Source organism: Pseudopipra pipra, chromosome 18, assembly GCF_036250125.1.
Source record: "Pseudopipra pipra isolate bDixPip1 chromosome 18, bDixPip1.hap1, whole genome shotgun sequence".
Taxonomy (NCBI): Eukaryota; Metazoa; Chordata; class Aves; order Passeriformes; family Pipridae; genus Pseudopipra; species Pseudopipra pipra.
Window position 1 is genome coordinate 14,108,690 of NC_087566.1, and position 25,977 is coordinate 14,134,666.

The following is a 25,977-nucleotide window of genomic DNA, read 5'->3' on the forward strand; positions in this document are numbered from 1 at the left end:
ACAGAAACAGTTAATTCTGATGGCTTCTTAGAATGAATCTGAAACATGGGAGAAGCAGTATTTCTAATTTCTTTGCAGAGCTTTGGTCCTTGGGGCAGTGAGGTGTTACTTCTCTGATGCAATCTTCTTCAAGATATTTCTCATTTTATCAGATCAAATCACAAAGTGCCTGTCTCTGTTGCTGCTTGTCTTGGCAGGGTCACAGCACAGTGTGTGGATTTTGGAAGCACACACCCCACTCGTGCTGCTGTGCTCACAGACCACACACAGCAGGAGGGATTGCAAAACCTGCTGGAACTTGGACACCAAGAGCAGAGTTCTTGGCCCTCTTAGTTGTTAGATTACTGCCACTGTGCCAGAGCTGGATCTTCCTCTTGCTGCTGTGTCCTGGCTGAGCATGGGGGTTTAATTTTTTAGTAGTATTAAAGATCTGTTGTGCTCTCAGTTCTTTGTGGTTGCAGTCTCTACTAATGACCTTGCTCCCTGGGAGTATCACAGCTGCCATCCTTCCCTTGGTGGCTGTTGCTTTCTGGGGGAAGGTTAAATGTTCCTTTGTATCTTGGCAACTCCTTTTAAAGCTGTTTGTGGATCACCCATGATGATGGCACGACAAAAATGCAAAGTGATCCAGTACATCCTTGAGACTACAATTAATGGTGGGTTGTGAGAAGCTGCCACTCAGTTGCTGCAAGTTTGGTTCTTTGGGGCAGTCACCATGTTTCCATCATTTAATACATACCTATGTGACCTGTTTAAATAAATGATGAATCCTTAGATTAGGCCATGGCTTACTAGCAGTGTTCCATGCCTGTCATCTGAAAGAGAATTATTGGTCACACATTCCCCTGCAAGCCCTGGCTGGGTAGCTGGGTGTGCAGCTGTTTTTTTTCTTTTTGTTCAAAAGGATTAGCCAAGAATGTCAGGCATCTTCATCGTCAACAAGTAATTGTAAGTCAAGTGTTGTGTAACAACTGTGTTCATGCTTTGTGTCTATGTGCTACATGAATAACTCCAGAATGCTTTAGTTATTTTTAGGCAGCGAGGTTAAATAATCTGTTACTGCCCGGGATGTCATAAATATTTGGTGCCTGAGGTGCTTGCTGCAGGTCTGTGTGCACAGACTGCAGCTCTTTTCAGTCTGACCTGGCCATGGGCAGCTCTGGGATGGGCTTTGGTGCCAGTCACTGGCTGTGTGTGCAGGTGTCATGTGGGCAAACGGTGCCTCTTTATGCCACAGGAACCCCACAAACACATCACTCATTTTTTCTTAATGGCCTGTTGCAGGCAAGTAATAAACGGTTTTGATAGTTTCTGTAAAACCTTTTTGTGGTGTTCTAAAAACCCAGTTTGTCAGGATAGGAAAACATTAATGATCCCTCAATTACATAGGGGAAAACAAAAGCCCATAGGGAGCTATAAATTTGGATGTCATTTACTCCAGATTACAATGCTGTCAAAGCAGAGCAGGTGAGGATCTATTTGTCACTGATAATGAGGGAAATCTGATGCATCATGAAAATAAATTAAGTTTTGCATTGGCTGACAGTGATTCAAAGGAAAGGTTCTGAAATAATTAGAGCCATTTCTTCATAAAACCCTCTCACACTTTTATTCCTTGTGTTCATCGAGCTTTCATGCTCTTCCTTAGTTGTCAAGAGAAAAGGCACCAACAGGTGCTCCTTGGTAATGAAGGTGAACCCAGGCACAGCGGGGTTTGCAGCGACATTTCCTCCAGCTCGACAGGCCCTTTCTCTCACTGCTCTTATGAGGACTCTTCCAAATTATCGTCATGTCCTGCCAGCAGTCAGGCTCAGGAAGAGTGGGAATATGCTGCAGAGCATTCAGAGAATGAACACAGCCAATTAATCAGGCTGCTAAGCAAGGAACTCAGGATTTGGGTTGAATTTGGAGCTCGTTAGCCACAGGGCATGAGATGACAACTCGCTGCTTTCCTTGGGCACACTAAAAAGTGCAGCAGGCTGGGATGAAAACAGTGCTGCTTGCTAATGAGTGCCAGCATCTGGCAGTGCTATAAAAAAAGGGCTCTTCTGTTTTGTTTTTAACTGTAACAGTGAAGTTCCAGAGCTGGAGCCCGTGAGCCGCAGGCTGCCGGCATCGGCGGGGTGTGATGGTTTGGTTTCCTGTTCCTCTGCTGCAGGACTGTGCTCACATCAGCACTGGCTGTGCTGCTGTTTGTGCTCCTGCCTGACTGTGCTGCTGGTGGTGCTCCTGCCTGACTGTGCTGTTCTCTCCCCAGATGGATACTCCACCATCGACCACCGGGACAAGGAGCGCAAGTACAAGAGCAGCGACCCCTCGGGCGATGCCTCGGAGAAGGAACCTTTAAAAGTGAGCTGCTCTCCCTGCCCAGTGCTCCCAGTGCCTCTGAGGGGAAGGGGGGCTGGTGCCCTCAGCGAGGAACACGTGCTAGTTACTCACCTGGGGGCTGCAAAGGGCCTTTCCTTTTTTTCTTCCTCTCCACATAAAGGACATTATTTTGTAATTCAGCGCTTGGCTGACTAGAAATAAAAACAAAATGCTGCTTTCTGGTGCAGGAGCAAATGCAGGCAACTGCTGTATTCTTGTAAGTGGATGAGTTTGTAAAAATAGAAAGTGCTTGTTCTGTCACCCTTGTCCAGGCAGCATTCCCTGGCCCTAAAGTGTGTAACTGTGCTCAGACTTTGTTCTCTTCAGTCTCTCACACTGCTTTATTGTTTCCACCACGAGAAGTAGATGTGATCTTGTGTGTCTGTGTCCAGCAGTGTGAGCAGTGTGGTGAGCAGCATTCAGTTCTGCAGCACTCATTCAGTCCTGATGGTGGACTGTGGGCATGGACCAAGGAGATGGAGAAGAAGGAGAGACATGCACAGTTACGTGTGTGCCTTTAAAACCCAAATTTAGACAATTTTCTAATTTAAAAAAAAAAATCTTACTTCACACAGCTTTTTGTATTGTGGGTTATGTGCAAATGTGGCTCAGCAGGCTCTGTGTAATTTCTGTTGCATTGTTGTACCTTTTCAGTGGCCTTTTTAAAAGTCTGTTAATGCTTTGGCCACCAGTTCTCCCTGGCCTCAAAACAACTCGGGTTTTCCCCTGGGAAGTAATTTTGAGAAGGAAGGGGAGGGTTCATCGAAACAAGAGGCAGTGGTAGGAAACACTGTTGTTACTGTGCAGAAGGCTGTCCTTAATAACCTTCAGCATCTTGTTGATAATGTCGGAAAATCCAGGTGATTTGAGCGGAAAGAATTACACTTCAGTCAGCTGAAAGGAGAACCCCCATCACTGAACAAGGGCAAGAAAAATGTGGTTTGGAGAAAAATATTTCCATAGATCATGAATTGGGAAGATGTCCTGCTGCACCAGCCTGTCTCTGTTAACCTGCCTGGCCAGGCCTTTCCTGCTGTGTCCTGCCTTTCCGTGGGGAACACCCTGGGGAATGGCTGTGACCTGGCTGGACGTTTCTCACATTGGATTGCTCAAGTTGTGCACTCTGCTCCCCTGCTCCAGTTGGCAAGAGGTGGCTGTGCCTGAGCCAATATCAACAAAGTGAACTTTCTAGGTCCCTCAGCACAGTTCTAAGATGTTTTGCAAGGATGCAGCAGGAGTGGATGCAGGAAGTGGTACAAGAATGTTGATCAACAGGAGCTTGGCAGAAAATGTCTTTCTGAAGAAAATAGGCCAAGGCATGAAAATTAACAAGTACTCGTTATTTTTGCCACTCAAAATTCATTAAAGTGGTCCAAGCAGCCCTAATTCCAGTGTATGGCTGAAGTGAAGCAAAACTCAGAGTTCAATGAGTAGCTGCTTTGATTTTCTGAGAAAAAGAGAAAAACCATTTCACCTTGAGAGTGTGTAACCCCCAGTGTGTGCTGTCTCCTGGCTCTGGGGACCTGAGGGTGACCTGAGTTCAGGCTGCTGGGCACAGCCAAGGTGTGCAGGGCCCTGTCCTCCCCTGGGCAGAGCTGAGCAGCTGCTGCTCCTCCCTGTCCCTGTGCTGAGGCTGAGCTGTCCTGGGGGTCCTGTGGCCTGGGAGCTGTGACAGCCCCGAGGCTCCAGGGAGACTGGGAATCCTGAGCAACAACTGCAGGGCAGTGCAGCCTCTTGGCTGTTGCAGATGCTTTTGTCAGTACTGTGCCTTTGCTGATCTTGTTTCTTTCTCTACCACTAATTTTCCCTTGTGCTACTTGAAGCTGACTTGTTTGGTGGTTTTGTTTGATTAATCCGCTCTGTTTTGCTTTAACTCCTCACCCTGTGCTGCAGAATGACACAAATAGGAAAAACATTAACAGGAGTAACAGGGCTTCGGTGAATCTGGTGGATGCCCGTGACATTAAACCCCAGCCTGTTGACTCCTGGGTCTAATTTGCATGCATGGTAGGTCCTTTTAATGGTAATTGGGGCTAGTGATTAACTTCTCTTGTGCATGATCTGTATCACTGTGGAATCTCTTCAAGTCTAACTGCTAACTGGGTGCTTTCAGAGAAATGAAAATGCATTTGGAAAAAAAAGTGGTGTTTATATTATTCAGTGTATCTTTAATGAAATGCAATCAAACACCCCTCTTTGATTAAAAAATAACCTGTCAAATAAGCAGGCAGCAAATTAATATTGTGAATGATTGGTTGTCAGCTGCAATGTGAAATATTTCTGCTGTTAGGCCATGGGAATGAATTTGAGTGGTGTGTTCCTGTTTCCAATCATTTTTTCCCCCTCTATGCTCATTATGAGGATTAGTCTGAGACTTAAGGAAAAGCATATCCTTGACTATTTCTGGATGTCCCCTGAGGTTCCCATGTATTCCACAGCCCTGCCCATCTGCAGGAAAGCTGCTGACTGTACACAAGTTACTTTGCAAGGAGAGATAATTTTGGTTACACAATAAGCAGTGACCCACAGCTCCCACTTCTCAATTTCTTTTTTTTTTTCTGTCACTAAAGAAAGGTGCCTTTGTGTCGCTTTCTGGTTGTCTGCCTTTGCCACGTGCCAAGTTCCTTGGTAATGTCACTGGCCTTTCTTCGCTCCTGCCACTGCTAATCTGTGTCCTGCTGCCTTGCTAGAGTTACCCTGGTGATCCCTCCTGGCACTCCAGCAGAGGATGCTATGTTTGGAACAGCAGGTGTTGTGCCCCTGGCTATGACTAAAGGAAAATTTTACTGACTGTCAGGAAGGCACTGAGCAACTTTCCCATCAGAGTGGACAACAGACCTTTAAAGGCCCAAATCCCAAAAATGAACCATCATCTGTCCATAATTCTACATGGAAATCCCTTGCATTAGTGGGAGAGAAAACTCCTGGATGGTTTTGGGTGGTGGTATTGGATGTTTTTTCCCTACTCCTTCTCAGTCTGGTATAAATGCTGAGTGTTTGCCATTGTTTCTGTTCTGGGTTGGAAGCCCCTGCCCAGAGCAGGTTTCCAGCATGGGGAAGTGCTCTTCCAGACCAGAGCAGAGCCTGCACTATTGGCTCCCCTGGCTGGGCAGTGCTGCAGGCTGTGCTGTGCTGGCTGGGGCAGAGGGCTGAGCTCAGTGTGTGTTGAGCAGTGCCTGCTCCACTCCTGCACTGCTCCATGAGCTCAGGGTGTGTGAGCAGTGCCTGCTCTACTCCTGCACCTCCCTGAGCTCAGTGTCTGTTGAGCAGTGCCTGCTCCACTCCTGCACTGCTCCCTGAGCAGGGAAGCCTTACACCAGGGTCCTGACTTTGAGAAACAGTCTGTGCTCATTTTCTCCCAGACAAACCCTCCAAGGAACCCACGTGCTGGGGACAGGTTGGCACGTGCAGCCACTGTCCTGTCACGAGGTGATGGAGATCACGAAGGCCATGTCACTGACTGGTAGTAACCAATTCTGACTTTACTTTGCAGGGCTAAAGTCCAACCACATTTTTTTTAATTGAGGGGGAGAAGCAAACATTGAATCGACACAGAGGATCTCATCAGTCACCACTGCCATTCAGACTCGAGGGCGCTGCATCACTGACAGGCTGCAGGTTCTGCAGGCTCCAGGAGGGTGTGGGGAGAACCCTGCCATGGCCCCGGAGCCCCTGGAGCACCCAGAGCACCCTGCCTTACAGCCACAGCCTGCTTTGAACTCGGTTACACCCCACCAGGACAGCCACCACCTCCCCCTCCCTCCTCCTGCAAGAAGAAAGCAAGAGCAGAGAACCCAAGTCCCTGTCACTGCAGCCCCGGTGGCTCTGGCGTGGGGACGGTGCCACACTGGGCAGGGAAGGTCGAGTGGTGACACAGTGAGAGAGGAGCTGGACACTGGAGCTGCCACTGCAGGGGCACCGTGAGGATGACAGCACTTCCCTGGCTTGGGGCTCCTTGGTTTGGGTTTTTTTGTTTTGGGGGATTTCTTTTGAACTGCGACTCTTAACATTTTTGAAGGCTTTTTTGAAAAATGTTCAGGTTTTCTTTATTATTTCCACAGAAAGTGCAGGAATGTTGAGTGGGTTTATTGGATTTCAGTGAAGGGAGAAAATGCAGAACAAAAACTATTAAACGGTAGTCAAACGAACTGGAGAGTGGATGACAGAATTGATGCAAGCTGTATAATCTGCTTTTAGAGTAAGCTATATCAATCACAGTGCTATATTGTCATTATAATCTGGTGTACAATACTTCTGCTTTTGGAATTCTGTAATGTCTCTGTTTTTATTTCCACATATTGAAAAGCAGTTTGTGGAAGGTTTCAGTGTCCCTGGTTCAGAAATCTGTGCTGAGAAATGAAGTTGCCTGGCTTTTTATTTTCATATTCTCCAAGATTGCAATAAGGAGCTTTTCCATGTTAAATGTACCACTGTTGCATTGATGGTGATTAACAACTACTTTTGCCATAGCTGTTACGACATTGGAAGAGAATAAGAGCTTTATTGTAGGATGTTTTATTTTGAAAATGCTATAAATTTTAGATGGGTCTGTCACTTAGGTTTGATGGTAAATTTTTCACTGTTGGATCCATGTTTGCTTTGGGCTATAGATCCTCATGAAAAATGCCACAAAGGGAACTGGTTTGGCATTTTTAAAATCATCATCATGATTTCTGTGTTCCTTTGCTTTTGTTTTGGGATTGCATATTTGATTTGGCCTGAAATGCCCCCATGGGCAGCAGCTCTCCTCCCCTGCTCTGTGCAGGGGGACGTTCACCTCCAGAGAAGTGCTCTGCGTTTGCAGGGTCTGGAAATGGGTGAACTAAATGACTTCAGATCACCGATTTTCTCCAGGCATTGGTCAAGGGAGGGCAGCAGATGAGAACAGGAAGCAAATGTCTCACCAGTAGCAGAGAGGACTTTTGCTGAATTCACTTGGTTGCCACTGTTCTTTGATTGCCACATTTAGTTTTAAACGAGCTCCTAAAAACGGTGTGACTGGAAAGCACATTTTTGAGTCCAGCAAACATCATTTGCGGTTTTCAGTGCCTGCCGTTTCTTTTGTAATTAAAAAGGGGAAATATCCAACAACCTCACCTCCCCCAAAATATTACTGTAATAGTAAACATCTACATTTTTTTGTAAAAAAAGATTTAAAAACTTTAAAAAAAAAAGCAAGTACCAAGAGCTTTGTATCTTCTTGAGTATATTAAAAATTTGACATGAATACATATATATAAATAAATAAAAAAGTCTATATATCTATATATATATATATTGTTGTGCAGAGGATAGGTTAACAAAACCATGTAAAGTAGTTTGCAGGAGAGGGAAGCATTTGTTGATTCAGGGAAAAAGACTGATGCCAGAAGCTGTCAGTGATTTGGATGACACGTGTGCTCCTTCGCACCCTCCCTTTTTGAGCCTCACCTTCCCCGTGCGTTGCAGTGGTCACTCCTGGATGCTGGGGAAGGTGAAGTTGCTTGGAGCAAATCAAGAGAGCAAAGTCTGTATTTTCACCTGCACGAGAGTCCTGCTGGGCCAGAGCTGCCCAGCGGCTGAGGGCAGCAGAGGGAGGGGCTGTGGCTGTGTCGGGCAGTGTCTGACTGTCTGTGTCTGACTGTCTGTGTCAGGCAGTGTCTCTGTGCAGACATGAGTGTGGCAGTGAGACCAGATCCATCGTCTGACTGTATATTCTATCAATGGTGCTCTTTTCATACTTGTTCTGCCAATACGCGGAGACCCTTTTAACCAAGCTACACAGAAGAGTTTTATATCACTTTTGGTTATGTACTTGGTGTATTCTTTTTGTATATGAAAGGATTTTTTTAAAAACGTTCAGTAATTAGCAATGGAACCTGCTTTGTAGCTGATTAGAACAGTGTAAGAGAAGGGCCGTGCTGTCAGTCTGTCCCTGATCTACTTCAAACCATATATTTACCAAAGGAGTCTGAACAAAAGTTCACTTCAAATAAAGACCTGACTGTTGAAAGGAGTCTCTGCTAAGACTTTGTGGTTTAGTTATTGTACAGATATTTCAAAGCCAGCAAGAGGTTAACAGAGAAAACCACAGGAAGGGGGAAGTGAAGTGACTGGGGGCCAGTTATGGTCATGACCTCCTATCCCAGATATCCCATGGCTCTTAGTGGCACACTGCAGGGACACTCAAAATCTGGATTGGATCTACTTCAGTCTCTGTCATTAGTGGGCTAAAAACACTGAGGAGTATTTGAGAAGCAAATTCAGACCCCATCCCACTCCCCCCAAAAGTCTGGTTTGTATTTACACTGCACCCTGTGCTGACAACCCTCCCTGCCAGGTTGGATGGCACTGGCTGCCCAGGTCATTGGAGCAAACTGGTCCTTGTTTTCCTGGGGTAAGTGTGATGGCAGCCAGCAGAGCTGTGAGCTGACAGTGTGGTTTGTGGCTGCAGAGAAGCAAAGGATGGTGTGTCACAGAGTCAGATACCAAGTGGATGGGCCAAGGCTTCCCCTGGAAATCACATGTCTAACCCCTCCCCTTCCCATGCCTTACAGTGACAGCTCATTCCCAAGTATGTAGCAATAACCCATCCTCGACATTACTGTGGGGTTTTTTCTTCTCAACAAACTGTTGTTTGGATATTGAGGAAGGAAAACAGGCTGGGGGGTGACTTGCACGTGAGACTGCCCACAGCTGAGGGCTGGCACAGGGCACCTGGAACAGGTCTGGTGATTCCATGTCCATTCTGTCTGTGGCCAGAAGCTCCCTGGGGGATGTGTGCCCACCCCTGCCCTCCCCTCTGCCCTTGTTGGCACAGGCATGGCTGGCTGTTGGAGCTGTTCTGGGCTGTGGGTGGATGAACCCGTAATTGTTGTGTTTTGGCAGCAGGGACTGTATGTAAAGAAGGGAACGTGGCAATGTGTGTGATTAAAGCTGCAGTAGGGGCTGGAGTCTCCTGCTAAAAGGCAGGCAGTGCTTTTTAGGGTTCACGGATGTGACCTCCTCTTTTCCTGTTGGCTTCACTGTGAAAACTGGAGGGAATCTGCCTGCAAAGGGCTGGGGTAGAAGAGATTTCTACCTGTGAAATTCTAGTGGGAGGGATGGGTGTGGAAGGAAGTGATGGTGTTGCAAGGCTCCTGCTAAAGACGAGGAGGAAATTGGATGGCCCAGTCAGGGCCGAGATAACACAGGGGGAGGGAGACTTCTGATGGCATGTGATTACTGCAGAACAAGCACCTTTGTTTAGCTGTGGAGGTTTAAAGAAACCAAAATCGTGTGTTGACTCCCTTGGAGAAGCACCCAGTTTGGGTGCTGGTGTGTAAGCAGTTGTGCTTCCCAGGTCGGTCTGTCCGTCTGCAGAATCCGAGCAGGAGAGCGGAAAGCCAGGGCTTTAGGACAGTTTGTTTCTGTCTTGGAATTAAGTAGCATATTAGCCATAAGTGCAACTCAAGATGTGTTGTCAGCTTGAAATGCTCCCCAGAGAACAGCTTGGGCAGCCACAGGTCCCAGCTTTCAGTGTCTTCTGGGCACACCACCTGCCTGTCCCGTCCTGCTCCGTGCACTCAGACCTGCCGGTTCCGAAGGCACCTGCATTGGGAAAGCAAATCCTGTCCCTGCTGCCAAGATGTCCCAGAAGGGACTGCCCAGGAACCAACTGGCTGTCAGGGACACCTGAAGAAAGCAGGGTGGTGTGTTTGCTGCAGCAGGTTCATCAGTTCGTGCCTGCCCTGAGGAGCAGGTTCCAGCAATGCTTTCTAGCGAAAGGCTCGTGCTGGGAAGGGCAGTTTGCACTCCTGGGGCAGTTCAGGAGACTGAAGGTGGGGAGTTCCCTTCTGCCACCTGCCTTAAAGTTGAGCACGGGCTCAGCTCCCTGTGAGAGGCACATGGCAAACCCTGGAGGAAGCCAAGCTTCAGGAGCCCCATGGGCACACAAGGGTGGTTACAGCCCTTGTGCTCAGTGACCCCCCAGTGTGACACTCAGTGACACCTCCACGTGCCAGTGCCTCCAGCCACGGGCTGTGCTGCTGGGCTGGAGCTGTGCTCTCACAGCTTCTGAAGGTGTTTATATAGTTGTAGTTTCCTGCAAAATTTCTTTGTTTGGATGCCCCTAAAATCTGGTGTTTCCTTATCTTTGACCGAGAAATTCTCTGATTTACTGGTACAGTAACTAATTTAGTGCATTTAAGGGGAAGGTATTATGAACCTTTGTTTTCTGTCTTAGGTTTGACATCAGGGTAGGATGATGTGAAGTCCAAGGTGAGGAGGAAGATAGTGAGGATATAACAAGGCCTGCCAATCTGGTTCTTACTGTTCAGAGAAACAAAATAACTAGACTAAGAAGCTTACTGGTAATTAGTAGCTAATGTGTTTGTAACTATCATGTGCCTTAAAATTTTCATGGTAGGAGAATTAAAAAAAAAAATCAACAATGTGTTTTCTGTAATACTGCTCAACATTCTCTCTGTAGTTTAGACTGGTGGGATTTTGCATTGTATTTACACTGTACTATAAACTGAAACACCTAGAATGGTTTGATTTTACAAGTATGAAGAGGAAAAAAAGGTGGATTATGCTTTTCATAGAACAAATGTTACCGTGACAGAATGTATTATTATTATAGGATCTTTCCATAATGCAGACAAGTAGAATGCTTGTTAGAAACCAGGTATGTAGGATAACAATTTGGTGTGTTTTCAATAAACCATGCCTGGAAAGAATACATGTGCCATTGGTTATCTTTTTGTTACCTCAGGTATCTCAAATATTCCTTGGCTTTGCAGCAGCAGTTTTCTGTGGCAGGGGATTATTCAACCCTAGCTCAGGTCAGTGCTCTGTGTTAGCAAAAGGTCAGTGGTAATGAGGGCAGTGGAAATATCCTTTAAATGAGTAAAGCTGAACATTTTTGACTCGCTGCCAGATGCTGGAGTTGTAGCCCAACCCTGGATTGTAGATCGTGGGATTTTTTTTCTTTTTTTAATATACAGGCATATTTCTGTGGGAAAGACATCTGCATCACTGTTTCAAAGGCCAGCACATTTGTGAGCACAAACCTAACTTGTTGATAGCTTTTCTATTTGAGAAGTTATTAACCTTTCCCAATTTGGTGATAAAGTCCAACGTGGTAATAAAATCACCAACTTGTTAATAAAATAAAACTTTACAAAGATTTCCCATTTCTGAAATGTGTGCAAGTATTCTCATAAATAGAAGTGTGTAAGAATAACAGATGGTAGCAATGTATGAAGTTTGGTTGACATGAGAAATTGTTATTTTGGGGATGCGCCAAATAATTCACATTTGTTACTGTGGGATGGAAAAAAATCCTGATACTGAAGAGTCACCCATGTATTTAAAGCAATATCCAGGCACCAGCAGACCTTCATTCTCTCGAGGAGTGCCCTGTGTTGGTGAGGTCAGCAGGGAGGCCGATGCCCCCAAACACCCCGTGCGTACCCCGTGCGTCCGTGAGCCCTGGCACAGGCAGTGAATCTCGGGTGATGTTCTGCCAGGCCTGGCAGGCACAGGGGAGGTCGGGTTTCCTCTGAGGGAGAGGCTGATCAATCATTGCCAGTACCAGAGTTTGCCATCAGTGAATTCCTCCCTGTACCATTCACAGCACTAAAGGTTCCTGTTAAGAGCCTCCAGCTTGCCTTTCTTATTATGCCCTCCTTGTTGCAGATGTCTTCAAAGCATTCCCAGCAGTTCTGTAAAATGCTCTCTGGATCTGTTCCTGCAGCTGGAGGATAGAGTTTCCCTGGTGCCCTGGTAAGATGTGGGCTCCTGGGCTCACCATCCTGCTCCTGGGCTCACCATCTTGCTCCTGGGCTCACCATCTTGCTCCTGGGCCCATCCTGCTCCTGGGCTCAGCATCCTGCTCCTGGGCTCAGCATCCTGCTCCTGGGCTCAGCATCCTGCTCCTGGGCCCATCCTGCTCCTGGGCTCAGCATCCTGCTCCTGGGCTCAGCATCCTGCTCCTGGGCTCAGCATCCTGCTCCTGGGCCCATCCTGCTCCCCGGTGCCGTCGGGGTTCTTCTGCACTCAGGAATCGATGTTTCCTTCGTGGCTGCACTAATATGGCAATGAACAGCAGATGCTGTAGGTAAGGTACTGAGCTAAAACAAACATGCTGTTTTTACAACTGACCTTTTATAGCTGTCAAAATGATTTCATTTCCAGCTCCTCACAGGTTGGGCAAACAGAAGCAGTGAGTCCTGCAGGTGAAAGGTTAACCTGGTAACAATGGGCAAGAAATATCACAGCCCTCATCTGTTTAAGGTTTAAGCAGTGTCTTGGGGGAATATTCTGTCCCCGAGGGTCTCCTCCCCAGTGGCTCACTGGGAAGGTCTCTGAGCAGCTGAAGCACAGCCATGGCAGAATCTCATGGTAGGAGCTGACAGAGGAGATGTTTTAACCGGGACGTTGTTTTGCAGTGTGGCTGTTAACTGAGGTGTAGGGACAAGGGCAAAGGCTGAAACTGCTGTGCTGAGCTCAGTGTGTGCACAGCAATCCCAGGGTGGTGTAAGATCCCTTGGAACTGAGTCCTGACTGACTGCAGCCACAGCAGGACACATCACTGCCCGGGAGCTGTCACCTCGGGGGGACAGCTGGGCTCTCAGGGCTCTGCTGCTACTCTTGTGGAGGTCTCTGTGTGTTCTCTGCCCTGTGTTCAGTGTTTGGCTCATGGCTCAGAATCTCCAGTGGGCTGCTCTTCACCTCCTCAGCCGGTGGAGGAGGCGGGAGCTCTGTACAAACCCGTGGGTTTGCTCCGGTGTCAGTTGGGGTAAGGATTGCCTGCAGGGGGGCTGTGATGCAGGAGAGTTGCTGCCTTTGACTTGTGCCACGAGCTGTGAGAACTTGCTGAAAGCTCTGTGTTGTTTTAGGGGAGTTCTTTCCCTTGGGAGCCTTCAACTCTCAGTGGGCACTCCTTAAACACGTGCTCCAGACACACAACTTCATACCTGGTTTGGGCAAGAACAGGTTGTGTCTTCTAACTGTAGTAAGATGATGTTGCAGTAACAGTAGTTTCTAAGAACGTATTTGAATTAGAAGATCCATTGTCTGCCTTTTGCTTCTCCCAGCATTCAAAGCGTGACTTATTTTGAAAAGTCCTTCTTATCCCTGGGAGATTTCACATTTATGTGTCAGTGACTCCAGATCATATTTGCTCAACTGACCAAAAGCCTTTTTTCTAATTGTCAGTCATGCAAACTGAGTCAGGCTTTTTTCTTTTCATCCCTTGCCACCAATAATTAAGAGCATTTCAAAAGTGTGGTGAAGTGGAAAAATTTTTCTTACATATGGAATTCTGTGAATATTCTGATAGTACCTACACTGTTTGTTTTTACAGTTTGCCATGTGGGAGATTCTTTCTAATGAATTAAAATACATTTTTATACTAAAAGGTGGCTGTTATATTTGCCACGTTATTACACACATTATTCACTGGTGCATCTTTTGCAGTATCCATGCTATCTCTACAGTTTCCCCTCTTCCCTAATCTGCTTGACAGTCTCTTGGACAATAATTTTGGCCATTAACTAGCAGTAGGAATGTACTTTTCTGATCCTCTCCTGTAAAGTGCAGAACAGTCCACCTGCTTAGCCTTACACATCCCTCAGCAGGTACCTGAGGCTGGTTTGTTCCTGGCTCTGGTGATGTGCCCTGCAGTGGCAGGAGTGTCTGTGGAGTGCAAAGGGGTTTAAGTCCAGAAACGAGAGAGGATTCTTTGGGGTTGTGACCTCAGGTGTACAGAAAAATGTTCTGGTCAGTGATGTCTCCAGATTTCCCATGTGCTCCAGAAACCTGGCTATGCCAGTAAGTGGGCTGGATGATTATTTTCTGTTTGCCTCTGTACTGTGTGGTGATCCTCTGCTCCTCACTGGTGTCCTGGAGGTGGATTTTGTGCAGCACCCAGGCCAGGGTAGGTACCACTGCAGGAGGGTGGGCTATGAAAGGAAGAAACTCCTAACAGGCCTGGAAGAATTCATTCTGGGAAAGATGAGAATGGTTATCCCTGATTTTCACTCTGATTTGCAGCTGTTGGATCTTTCTGTGGCTGTTTTGAGGCTGGAATTCCCAAGTGTAGTGCAGAATTCCTGGGAGACAATGGAAGTCACGTCCCTGCTCTATTGTTTTTTATTTTTTATTTATAAATACAACCGTTGCTTTATTATATAATCACAGCAGGACATGCTGGGAACTGCCCCTGGATTGGTGCCTTGTTCAGGTGAGTGGGAGACTTCAGATTTGGCTTTGTATCTTCTCCATGACAACCCCCACTGTTCCCGTGGTTTAACAGCACTGAGTGAACCAGGACCCACCTGGGGAAACCATTCTCTCTTGGTTTTATTTTTATACAGTGCCTTAAACATAACACAGTACTTCAGAGTAAGCAGCTTGCCCTGCCCCTAAAAATCACATCCTATGTATATACAGTATAATGAGCAGATAAACAGCATTTTCTCAAGGTCAGATATTACAGTTTTGTATGCTTTTGGGAGGAGTCTGCTCCTTTTGTTCTCTGTCTGTTACTGTGTTTATTTTAATCTGTTTACTACTTCAGTGTTCCCTACATCTCCATGGGCAGGTTAATAATTTTATTTGTTTGTATTTTGCAAAATTCTGTTTTGTTTTTCTCATCACTGCATGGGTCTTTCATCTTTCAGTGTGTGTGCTCTTTTCTCTCATATAGAGATGATTAACTTTTGCAGTAAATATGCAAAAAAGTATCTGATATCACCACAGGAGCCTTCACTGCATTAAGGTGGCATGATAGTAACTGAACGAAATTAGGGCACCTGAAATGGTCATTTTTAGCAACATGCCTGCTTTTTTCCACTCTTGAGAGCCATTAATGAGTTCAGCTTGGGGACACAAGTCTTCAGAAGTTGCAGTGTATTTCTCCACCTTGCCCTAAGCCCAAACTGTGGTGGTTCAGCTTTGAGCTCAAAATAACAGACTCTGTTGTTAGATGATGTCTTGGTCAAGGCAAGGCAATGTGCATCACCTTGGGTTTGCTGAATTATGTGGAACAATGGCACAGAGCAGTTACCCTGCTTACTCCCAGTCTTGGTTTCCACCTAGTCTAAAAAGATCTCCACTAGCACTTGCTTTAATTACAGGCTTCAAAATAAAAGTAAATAAAAAACCCTCCCCAAAAATTAGAGCATGGACAAGTTAACCTGTGCAGCTGCATTTACATCATTTGAAACAAAGGTTGAGTATTAATGGTTCTGTTTATCCCAAAAACACAGCCTTTTCCATAGCATCTTCCACTTGCATGTATTCCAGATGGGATGGATAGTTAGTGCACTGGAAATGGGGGCTCTTGCGGACGTAGGTCAGGAAATCTGGAGCTCCTGGGAAAATGACATTGTCAGCCAGGAGAACTGAGCCCTTCCTCAGCAGGTTGCATTCCTGGAAAGAAGAGAAATGGCTTCACAGGGGCTGTTAAGCAGACACTGCCCTGACTGTAATGTCCTGTCATGTAACCAGGCCCCACTCGAGTGCCTGCAGCCAGAAACCCACTGTGGGCTGGCTCTGGAAGGGAGAGGAGGGGGGAGAGGCTGAGTAACTGCAGGATCCTTTGTGGTCACAGACTGACTTTTAGCATGATGAGTAGAACATTAGAGAGGCTGGCTCTGAAACAGCAGATGAAGCCCAGTGGAGGTGTGCAGTCTGTTCCTCAGCTTGTTTCCAACTATCTCTATGGGATCAGTAAGGTGGCCTTGTTTTGGCTGTCATGCCTAATGTTTAAAAACTTCTTTAATGTGGCATTAAACTGTTGTAGTAACTCTTCAGGTCACCTGAGAAACTAGCACATACCAGTGTGCTTTGGCCTGTCTCAGTCAGACTCCAAAACCACTAAGTGAATAAAAGAGATTTTCTGTGCTTGCTTTCCTTTCATCTTAAGCAATTTTCTGTGATTTTGTTCAGGATCTGGGCACGAAGCAGAGTTTGCACACAATGAAGATCACTGACAAATTTCCACAAGGCATAATTAACTTGTAATAGTCACTTCAAGTGCAATGTTTATCCTCAGTAAACCTACAAACCTCGTTTTTACTGGTATTCTTGTCTAGAAGTTGCTTATCTGAGCTTACCAGCTGTTTTAAAACAAAGTCTGTTGCTAATCAGGCTGGTCTGTGGTTACAGGCAGCAGTTGGAGCCAGAGCATGGGGGGTTTTTGCAGTGGCAGTGTGTGAGAGCAGCTTTGTTGCTGGGTGTGCTGCAGAGGCTGCTCAGCTCCCTGCTCCTGCCTCTGGGGACTGAGCACAGCCAGCACAGGAGCAGGGGTTTAGAGACATGTCCAATGCCCTCAGACTGTACTGCACAGCTTACAGAGCCCTACAGGAGACAACATACTGGATTTTCCACTGGTCATCAGGAGTTCAGATGCTCCTCGTGTCTGGCTTTTCTAGAAGTGCAGTCTGGACCACTTTCAGTGTACATATTTCATCTGAATATTTTATATTCGTACTTCATAGTCGCTGTTCATATTGTGATACCTGCCAAGGGTGCATGTTGGAAGGTTTGTAACATCTGAGAAAATGGGAGGATCTTTTCTTTGTCTTTCTGCTCTTAATTTTCTTGGGGGTTTTTTTGCAACTTTGTCCCACAGTTGCATCAGACTGACCACTACCATGGAACTAAACAACCTTTTTTGGGATAAGTTTATTTTGGCTGTGTTTTGAAGGCTGAGCTCTGATAAGGATGCACTGGCTCTTCCCAGTGGAAAGAGTTCAGTCATCCTCACACAGCAGTTTAAAAGAAAGCATTCTCTGAGTACAAAACAACTGTAGGGAGGGAACATTTTCTTCAGCTACTGCTGTGTAAATTCAATACTGGCTGTTCATAACCCCAAACAAATTTCCTTTTCAAACAGCTTTCTGTAAGACAGGACTAAAACTAAAAAACAGAGGAGCCTGGATCAGAAAATAATAATGTAGTCCACAAGGGGTCAGAAAGTACTTGGCAGGTTCTCAGTGTAAGAGGCAGGCTCAAAAAAAGTGGATTTATTTGTGAAGAAAATAATTGCAAAATGACACTTCCATACAAACAGGCAGTTGTAGAAAATCAGCCTGCAGCTCCTAAGGCAGGAGAGTATCTGTGTGTGTTGTGTTCATAGAGATGTTGTGAATCTCAGTTATTTAACACCTGAAAATACCTTCCTATGCAGAAGTGCTCTAGCAGTTACCTCACCTACCACTGCCTGCTGCTGCTGCAGCCAACTCGTTGTGCAATGCTCACAGGAATGGGTAAGGCAGCTTGGCAAGAAATGAACATGGTTTTCCCACATTTGGGGCTGGCCATAGACAGCATTCCCCTGGGAAGTGCCTGGCTGGGCAGTCTCTGAAGGTTGCTTTCCAGCCCATTAATTAGGTGGAGTGTAAAGACTCACAGAACAGTGATACCCAGCAGTGCCACCAAAAGGGTGTTTCCTCAGGAGGCTCTGCTGGCACCACAGACCCAGGCAAACCAAAGGTACTGAGGAAATGGGAGAGGTGGAGCTGGGACATGCAGGTTGTGAGTCTCACCTCTCCCAGGATCAGGATGGGGTTTGGGTCAGGTGTTCTGGTTGGTGCCCACTCCTGGGGGTGTGAGACCCAGCCCATTGCTCCTCCAGGGGGGGATTTGTGCTCCCCTGCCTGCTCAGGAAGCAGGATGGCTCAGCAGTGCTCTGCCAGGCCCTGAGCTGTGTAGTGTCAGCAGTTACTCTCAACAAAGGTTTGGAGTCCTGGCCTTCCCATCCTCTTTTCCTGTAAGGTTGCTATTTTGGCTGCCAGTTTACAGCAGAGGAGGTCCCTCATGAAGAACAGAGACCTCGCAGACATCAAGGCATTTGCTACTTCACTTTTAAGACTGGAATTGTGCAAACTGACCTGAAGCAGGATGGTGTCTGGTGTGTATCTGTCTTTCCAGTGGTCCAGGAACACAAAATCCAGAGTATCTACTTCATATTTTTTTTTCAGCTGGGGGATAATTTCCTGTGAAGGGCCTTCTAGGAGTTTAACCTGAAATACAAATCCATGTGATGAATTGTGAACCATTAAGAAAAAGCACATGCCTTTAGGTCATTTTAAATTGTGGCCAGACATCAGCAATCCTCTGTATAGCTCAGTATTGTGTCAATTGAATTATCTCAACAGGGTTAGATAAGGTGTACTTTTTTCTTTTTGACAAACCAACTCAGTTATGTTCCCAAATATGGATTTGGGTGTTTTGGGATCTTGTTGGTTTTTTTTTAAATAACAGCAGCAAAAGTGACCTGTTGTTTCTGTTGGATAATGTGTATCTTTACTGGGAACATGGGAATCTCCTGTTGAAAAATATACTTTAATTACTTTTTCTAGTTACATCTCAGTTGAATCTTACAGTCTAAGGGAAGCAAACAATGCAGAGACCAGGTTAGTTTAGAATAAAGCTGGAGGCTACAGTATGTCAAATTGCTATGGCCAGGAGAGGAAAGGGGCAGGCCAGAGGCTGTTCTGTCTTCCCACCAGGTTTGCTGGTATGAGCACTGTTAAACTGGGGGCAGCTGCTGCACGTGGGTTTGTCAGGCAAGCACCACATACTGTGAGAGGAGGCAGAAAGTAGTGGGGAAATGTCTGGTTTGTGGCTCACAGCTGCTCAGAGATTAAATCAGATGGGGAAAATGCAGTTTTAGATGTCAGTAGTACTTCAGGTTCTCTTCAAAGAGTTCAGAAGCACGTTAGAAGGTCCATGGAGGGGTTTATTTTCCCTGGTGTTCTCAGCTCCACTAAGTGAGCTGTCAGGCAAATGGGCACTTCCAGGCAGGAATCCCCCAACCTGCTGCAGATCTCTGCCTTGGGATGAGATGGATTCTAGACTGGAAACACCTGCATCTCAACCAACTGTAGAGAGAGTCAAGACACCTCCATGCACAAAATTCAGATATATAGATACATACAGATATATACAGATAGATATATAGTGACCAACTAGATTTGGGTAAACACTTCTCATTTGAAGTCCATTGCACATAGTACAGCTGTTTCTTGTGAGCTTTTGTAACAAACTAGACTATGGTTCAGTTTTTTGTAGTCAGTCTTGGCAGCAATTTGAAGCTTTTCATTTTATAGAGAAAAGCAGCATTCTAGTCTGGGAGATAACCCAGTGGAGTCCTCAGCTGTACTGCTGTGAGAAGGCAGGGATGGAACTTGGCAGGGAGCTGGTTAAACTAAGAAGGACTTGTGGGTGCAAGAAAAAAGAAAGAATACAAATTCTAACCAGTTTTGCTCTTGTGGTTACAGACAAAATGGTATTTACCTTGTCTTGTACTCCAGCAAACTCAATCATCTGTCTGGCTACAGCAGCAAACTCTGGGTTGAACTCCACAGTGAGCAGCCGAGCCCCTGCCTTGAGGAGCCGGGCAATCCTCACTGCTGAGTAGCCACAGTATGAGCCCAGCTCCAGGGCAGCCGAGGGGTTCACCTCTGCCACTGTCTTGTCTAAAATCAAACCTGATTAAAATGCAAACAGGTTACCTTTGGACAAAAGCAAGCTGGTTCACATACAGAAGAACGAGTTAGTGACAAGGAACTTACAAAATCCATGTGCTCGGTTGCTCAGGACATTCAAAAATGAAGGCTTGATGTTAAATTTTATACCCTATCCTTGGCAAACTGGCTTATTTGTGATCGAGTTGATCACAAAGTTGACATTTGAAGTTTTCAATATTTTTTCAACTAAAAAAATACCTTTGTTTACAATAATAACAATAAACATTTATGAGTAAAGAATTCCATGATTTAACTTATATTCCCAGAAAGTAACTTATATAATTCGCTGAATTAACTAATTTATAGTGCTAAGGGGGGAAATGTAGTGGTTTTTTCCAAGAATTTTTTGCAGAAATTGGCTATATTTGTGAAATATATAACTCCTGAATTTTGAATGCTCTTGGTTGTTGTACATGTTACATGCTGTAGTCTGGTACAAAATTTCTGATCCTAAATACTGATCTTTAAAGGAAAAAAGAAAAATCTATATACAGAGTCACAAAATAATTGGATTCACTACATGACTTTGTGGGATGGAAAACATTAGTCAATTGTGAGAAACAAAAATGTTCCCAAAAAGAAGTGACAGTGTACTGTATTGTGTCCTTCTGAAGAAAAGGATTTATGGGTGAGAAAACTATTTCCTCTTAGTTGTATGGCTGGAAACTAGATAACTAAACTGAAAAGTATTGGAAGGGATTTTACACTAAGCCATGGAATTTTTCAATGTCTGTATACACTTCATTAAGTGATATTTTTCTGGGTGTTATTTGTTTATGAATATTGTGATAATGATGATGATGATGATGCATCTTGAGGCCATGTGGTCACTCTTGAAATCTTAGAAACTAAAGCTGCATTAACTTTAATGGCTCTTATCTGAGGAAAGGCCATCTTATCAGAGCAAAACTAGAGTGAAATTATTAAGAATATAATCACAAATGTTCAAAGTTTGGAGCTTTAAGAATTCCTACTCTGCCTTTTACAATGAGGAGCTACTTTCAAAAAATATACCCATGACAGAGAAGCATTTTTATTACAATGCTTAGAGTTGAATTTCATTAACTGTGATAATCCCAGACTAAGCAAATTTCCCCTGCAACTTCCCAGCAAGAGGTACTTTTGTTTCTAATACATAAGGGAACGTGTTAACATTTTCCATTATAGTTTTTTGAAAAGATTGCCACTTTCCTGCAGCTAAGAAAAAAATTTTTTGTTGCCATACTTTCCTTTAGGAGACAAGAACAAGATGATTTGCTTGCTAAATAGCAACAGTGTCTGACACTGTGTGACATGGGAAGGATTTCTTTCTTCAACAGAAACTTCTAACTTATGCTTGCATACACAAAATTCATATAGTTTAACATCCTTCTTTTTTTTTCAATTTACTCTCTTGTTAAGGATCTGAAGGTACATACCATAATGAACTATGCCTTAAGGGGACCCTGTGTAGGAGCTGAGGTGTAACACAACCCGAGATTTTTCCCATAAATTGTCACCCTCTGCTTACCCACTCTCAGTGTGCACTGCACAAAGCCCAGCTTTGGTCTGTGACTCGGTGGATGGGTCAGTGGAGCCCCGGTGCAAACCCTCCCCCCGAGCGGGCAGCACTGCCCACAGGGCTGGGGGGTTCTGCAGCAGATGGAAGTTCCCATGTGAGTACAATGAGCTGTCCTGTTCTGTGCTAGTCTGAAGGATCTGATCCCTGCTGCAGTTACCTTTCTCATTGCCCACGTTCATGGCCCACTCCTTCTGGGAGCAGTATTTGTCTATAGTGTCCACCACGCTCTGGGGGTCTCCTGGCACCGCGTTCTGCAGCACGAAATTTAAAATCCTCTGCTCTTTGCTCTGGTTCATGATGAAATTGGTGACTTTCTCCCGGATTATTTCATTCCAGATAAGGGCAGCAGTGCCGTTTCTCCTGATGAGCACCACAAAGAGCAGCAAAATGAAAAGCAGGATGAAGACAATGAACAAAGGGGCTGAAGAGCTCTCCAGCATCTGGAAGGAAAGAGAAAAACAGCCCAGGGTTAAGGTAGCATGGGAGAGGACTATCCTGTTTGTAAATATTAAACTGAATAACCCACACCCAGCCGTTCTGAACAGGAACACATGAGTGTAATTATGGTTTTATCTAGAGTAGCTGAAAAGGCCTCTCTGTCCCTTGGCAATGGAGGGTGCTCCGTGGCACTCCCTTTAGAAGCCAATTTTACAGGCAGTCAACAAGTAGCTTTATTTCATGCTCTGGTCCCTGCCCCCACACAGCTGCTCAGTCCTGGCTCCAAGTGTGCCACCACAGAGCTTCCCAGCACCAAATCTGTCCTGACTGTATTCCCAAGGATTTAAAAGCTTAAATTGGAGCCTGCATATGATCCCACTCCCCTAATTATTAACCACATTTTTAACTTCTAAGCTGGCCTTGGTAAGAAAATATGCATTTTGAGCACAGTGTCAGCAGCCAAGGGCACTGTTAGGGGGTGTTCTGTTCAAAGCAGTCTGCAGGGCCCGAGTCACTGCCCTGCCAGCACCTGCTCTGCAGAGCACCTCAGCTTCATGTCTCAGGAGGACTGGACCAGCCCCCTTCCTTCCAGAGCCTGCAGCAGAGGTACCCAGGGGAACTGGTTTTCAGAAAATAGAAGCTTTTTTCCTTCTTATAAATCCCTTGACATGAGCCATCATTCTGACACTTCTGAGGATAAAAAAATATGCATTGCCTTTTATAAAGTGAGGATGCTTTCTCACTGGTTTTAAAAACATAAAGCTGGATCAGAGTAATTCTCAGGCTCATTAAATTGAAGAGATGTAACAGAGGGGCACACTGTACTTTTCTGATGGGCCAGTTCAACTGCACTGATGAGACTGTGCCTGTTCTCCCCTGAAATTCAGTGTCAGAGCTGCAGGGGCTTCTGTGTGGGCAGCAAGGGGTGGGGTGTGTTCCTGTTGGTGAGTTCAGGGCACCTGAATGTAACATTCAGCAGATGGGATGCATGTCAGCCTGTACAGTTCACACAATAAATCCCATCAAAGCCCCTTACTCTGCTGGATTTCAGGCAAGCCAGTGGACAGGAAGGTGCATTTACTTCCACGCAGGAGTCACAGGACAAAAGATCTGATAAAGAAAGGGTTCTTAAAATTAAGCAATTGTTTTAGCCTTTGAGATGGTGCCAAACCAAGGGGTTTGATTTGCCTGAGGACTCTTCTGCACATGAAGCTTCTCTTGCACAACTCCAAACACACCTCGTTTCCCGTAACACCTCCACTTTTCCACCCCAGCTTCCCGCAAGCAGAGGCTGGAGCTGTACCCTGGGAGGAGAGCCCAGGTTGGAACATGCTTCAATCAGTAATAGGATTCAGAACCAATTCCTTAACCTCAGCAGGGTGGATGTAGTAGCCCTGCTTTTTAAACTGTTATTTTTAAAGCACATGACAATTCTTTCTAGCCTTTTTCCTCCTATTAAATCTCTTTCTCTTCCATCTTGCTGAACATGGTGAACAGCTTCCACTTGCACTTGGTATTAATGTTCCACCTACCTGGAGTTCAGCAAAACCATTGCTCCAGCTGGAGCTACAATATCATCAAAAATTTTGCCTAAGTTGCCCAAGACCAGAGGCAAAGGGGCTGTATGATTCTATGAAATATTCTGTTCTTGCTTACCTTCCTCAAAATTGTCCTAGAAAAAACCTAAATTGTATGGATTTTCAGACCTCTGTTCTGTAGTGGGACTTGGCACATACACATGGGGAAAATCTATGCCACTGATTTATTGAATCATCATGCAGAACACATTTTGACTTCAGAAGATGACTGAGTTTCCATGGAGATATTTCAAGACACAGTACAGCTGATTTTGTTCACCCATCCACTTATCTGAGTTGCAGAGCAAGTATGATTTGTTTGGAGCAGTTAAAAGTCTATTTCTTTTGCTTTTAAGTAGTCACCAGTGTTGACAGTTACCTTTAATGCTTTCCTTGCAAAGTCTGACCTGAGACATTTCCTTTCAGGGCTTGCCACTGTCATTAGCACATGAAAATCTTGCTTCTTGGACTTTCTGTTTAATATGAACCTGCTTCTTTACCTCAATGGGATCAGGATGGCCTGGAGGTCAGTTTTTCCTCTTTCCTTCTGTGCAGTAGCAGTTCTACTGCCCAGGCCCAATTGTCCTGCACCTCCCAGGCAGGATTTCAGCTCTTTCCAGTTCTCCTACATGAAAATGTTCCACATAATCTGTCCACTGAGAACTTGGGCTGGGCTATGAAAATATCATTAGTTTAACATAAAATATCTCTCTAGTTTCACTTGGCTAGTCTTTACTTGACTTTCATGGCTGAGCTGATTGCATGGTTGCTGTTGATGGATTTGGATTACTGACACAGGTAAGAGAGAATTATTCTGAACTGCAGCGAAGGGATGGAGCCCAGAACCATTTCCTGATGCCAGTAGGTATCCAACCTTCCCCCTCTGGCCAAGGGGAGCTGTGAGCCCTGCATGCCCATGACTTGGGGGCAGTCCAGCAGGGTCAGGTCCCTCCAGCACTGACTGTGGCATTCAGAACTGGTTCAGACTAAGGGCAGGCACAATCCTCTGCTTACAAGGGATCCTTTGGCATCCTCTGCGCAGCCCTTGCCCCAGGCTGTTGCTTTGGCACTCTGGGGTTCTGCCAGCGTGTTTGGGGCTGCCCTTCACAGATCAGGGTGAACTAGGGGGGTTATTTGGGGGGAACAGTTCCCTCCTTTGTTGTTTAGCATGAATATGAGACCATTTGATGGGATTTCTCCAACAGGGAGAGGCAGCTTCCCTGGGCTCCCTCCCTGTTCCTGCAGCAATGCCGAGACTCTTTACACAGCCTGTGAAGCCTTCCTTTTGTACCTTGGCAAGAAGGACCTGCTTGACAGTGAAATCCTGTTACCACTGGTTTGCTTACACCTCTTGTGTAACAGATTTGTCAAGAAGACAAAAAAATGCTATAAATTTAAACTCAAATGTGTGTGATTTGGGGATGATCTTAGACCTAAATCTAAAATTTAAGCAAGGAAGCAATTCAGCTTGGCCATTCCTATAATCAGGTGCTCAAAGAGATCCTTTTTTTCAGTGCCTGAGATCTTTGCACTTTTGAGTCCCACTTGAGTGCTACAAAATACTACAGCAGAGCCCACCGGCCTCCACAGACCCTCAGAGGATGCTCACAGGTAGCAACAACCTTTAGAGTACATGCTGCTTTTTCTGTTCTTAGACAAGTTCACTTATTTTTGCAGTATCAAGGAATGTTTTTCAGCTATTGTGTTTTTTATTATTAATATTGCTGTATAACAGCCCAGCACCTTCATAAACCAGCTGGATGGGTTGTTCTTAGCAAAGCTCCTTTAGGAGACAATTATCCTGAAAAGCAATTTCCAGGGAAGGTACCTTCTAAAAGGAGCAAAACAGACAGGTCTTGGTTTTCTTTTCTTTTCTTTTTTTTTTTTTTTAACACAGTTTTTTTCAAAGTTTGTCCATCTTAATTTCTGTTTTCTTAGGTGTGAAAATAAATTTACAGCAATAGACTGTAAAGGCAGACTGCCAAGAGCAAGATGCACTGGTGATGGTCATGCACCCAGAGGGGAAAAAGGATCTGTACCAAAACAGGTAATTGCTTTCATATTCTTAGCTGGAAAATATTTGATATGAAAATTAAGTGTGTAATTCAACCAATTTAAAACTACCACTACCTAGGAGACAGTCATGTTATGACAGCTTTAGAAAATGCAACTGTAATTTTAGCTTTAATGTGGATTCATGAGACTCATTAAGTATGCAGTAAAACTGAACTTGCACACAGTCAAGTTTCCCATAACCACTTATTACAAGGCAGCTGCTCTTATTATTTAATGCTTGTACTGGGGTTCCAAATACACAGGTTAGCACTGCAACCTCTTCTGTGCTTTAGAAACACCATAAGAAAGTGAGCCTGCTCTTTGAAAGCTAAAATTTGAAGTGGAAAATAGTAGGCAAATGAAAAATTCAGCAAGAGAATAAAGAGAACTGGAGGGACAACGTTCTGGAAAGGAATGAGTAACACGTATCACTACATCTGCTTCTGAGAAGACGCAGTTTCAAAGAAAACATATT

General features: G+C 45.2%; 2 protein-coding genes across 22 annotated transcripts in view; one reads left to right on the forward strand and one right to left on the reverse strand.

Annotated features, from left to right (window-relative positions):
• The window catches only part of ARVCF (ARVCF delta catenin family member), a 236,648-nt gene extending 225,582 nt beyond the window's left edge, over positions 1-11,066 (forward strand). For 15 of the 16 annotated variants that reach the window (XM_064675283.1, XM_064675281.1, XM_064675280.1 and 12 more), the window contains 3 exons: positions 2,258-2,349; positions 4,261-4,374; positions 5,861-11,066. In XM_064675283.1, coding sequence (XP_064531353.1) covers positions 2,258-2,349; positions 4,261-4,362 — 194 coding nt within the window. In that variant the 3' untranslated portion in view covers positions 4,363-4,374; positions 5,861-11,066. The remainder of the gene's footprint in view (positions 1-2,257; positions 2,350-4,260; positions 4,375-5,860) is intronic. The other variant, XM_064675292.1, reaches the window with a different exon arrangement.
• COMT (catechol-O-methyltransferase) overlaps positions 10,565-25,977 on the reverse strand; it is a 28,007-nt gene continuing 12,594 nt past the window's right edge. For all 6 annotated transcript variants that reach the window (XM_064675298.1, XM_064675303.1, XM_064675301.1 and 3 more), the window contains exons 2-5: positions 21,590-21,872; positions 19,639-19,832; positions 18,231-18,362; positions 10,565-15,765 (exon numbers count right to left, since the gene is read on the reverse strand). In XM_064675298.1, coding sequence (XP_064531368.1) covers positions 15,586-15,765; positions 18,231-18,362; positions 19,639-19,832; positions 21,590-21,872 — 789 coding nt within the window. In that variant the 3' untranslated portion in view covers positions 10,565-15,585. The remainder of the gene's footprint in view (positions 15,766-18,230; positions 18,363-19,638; positions 19,833-21,589; positions 21,873-25,977) is intronic.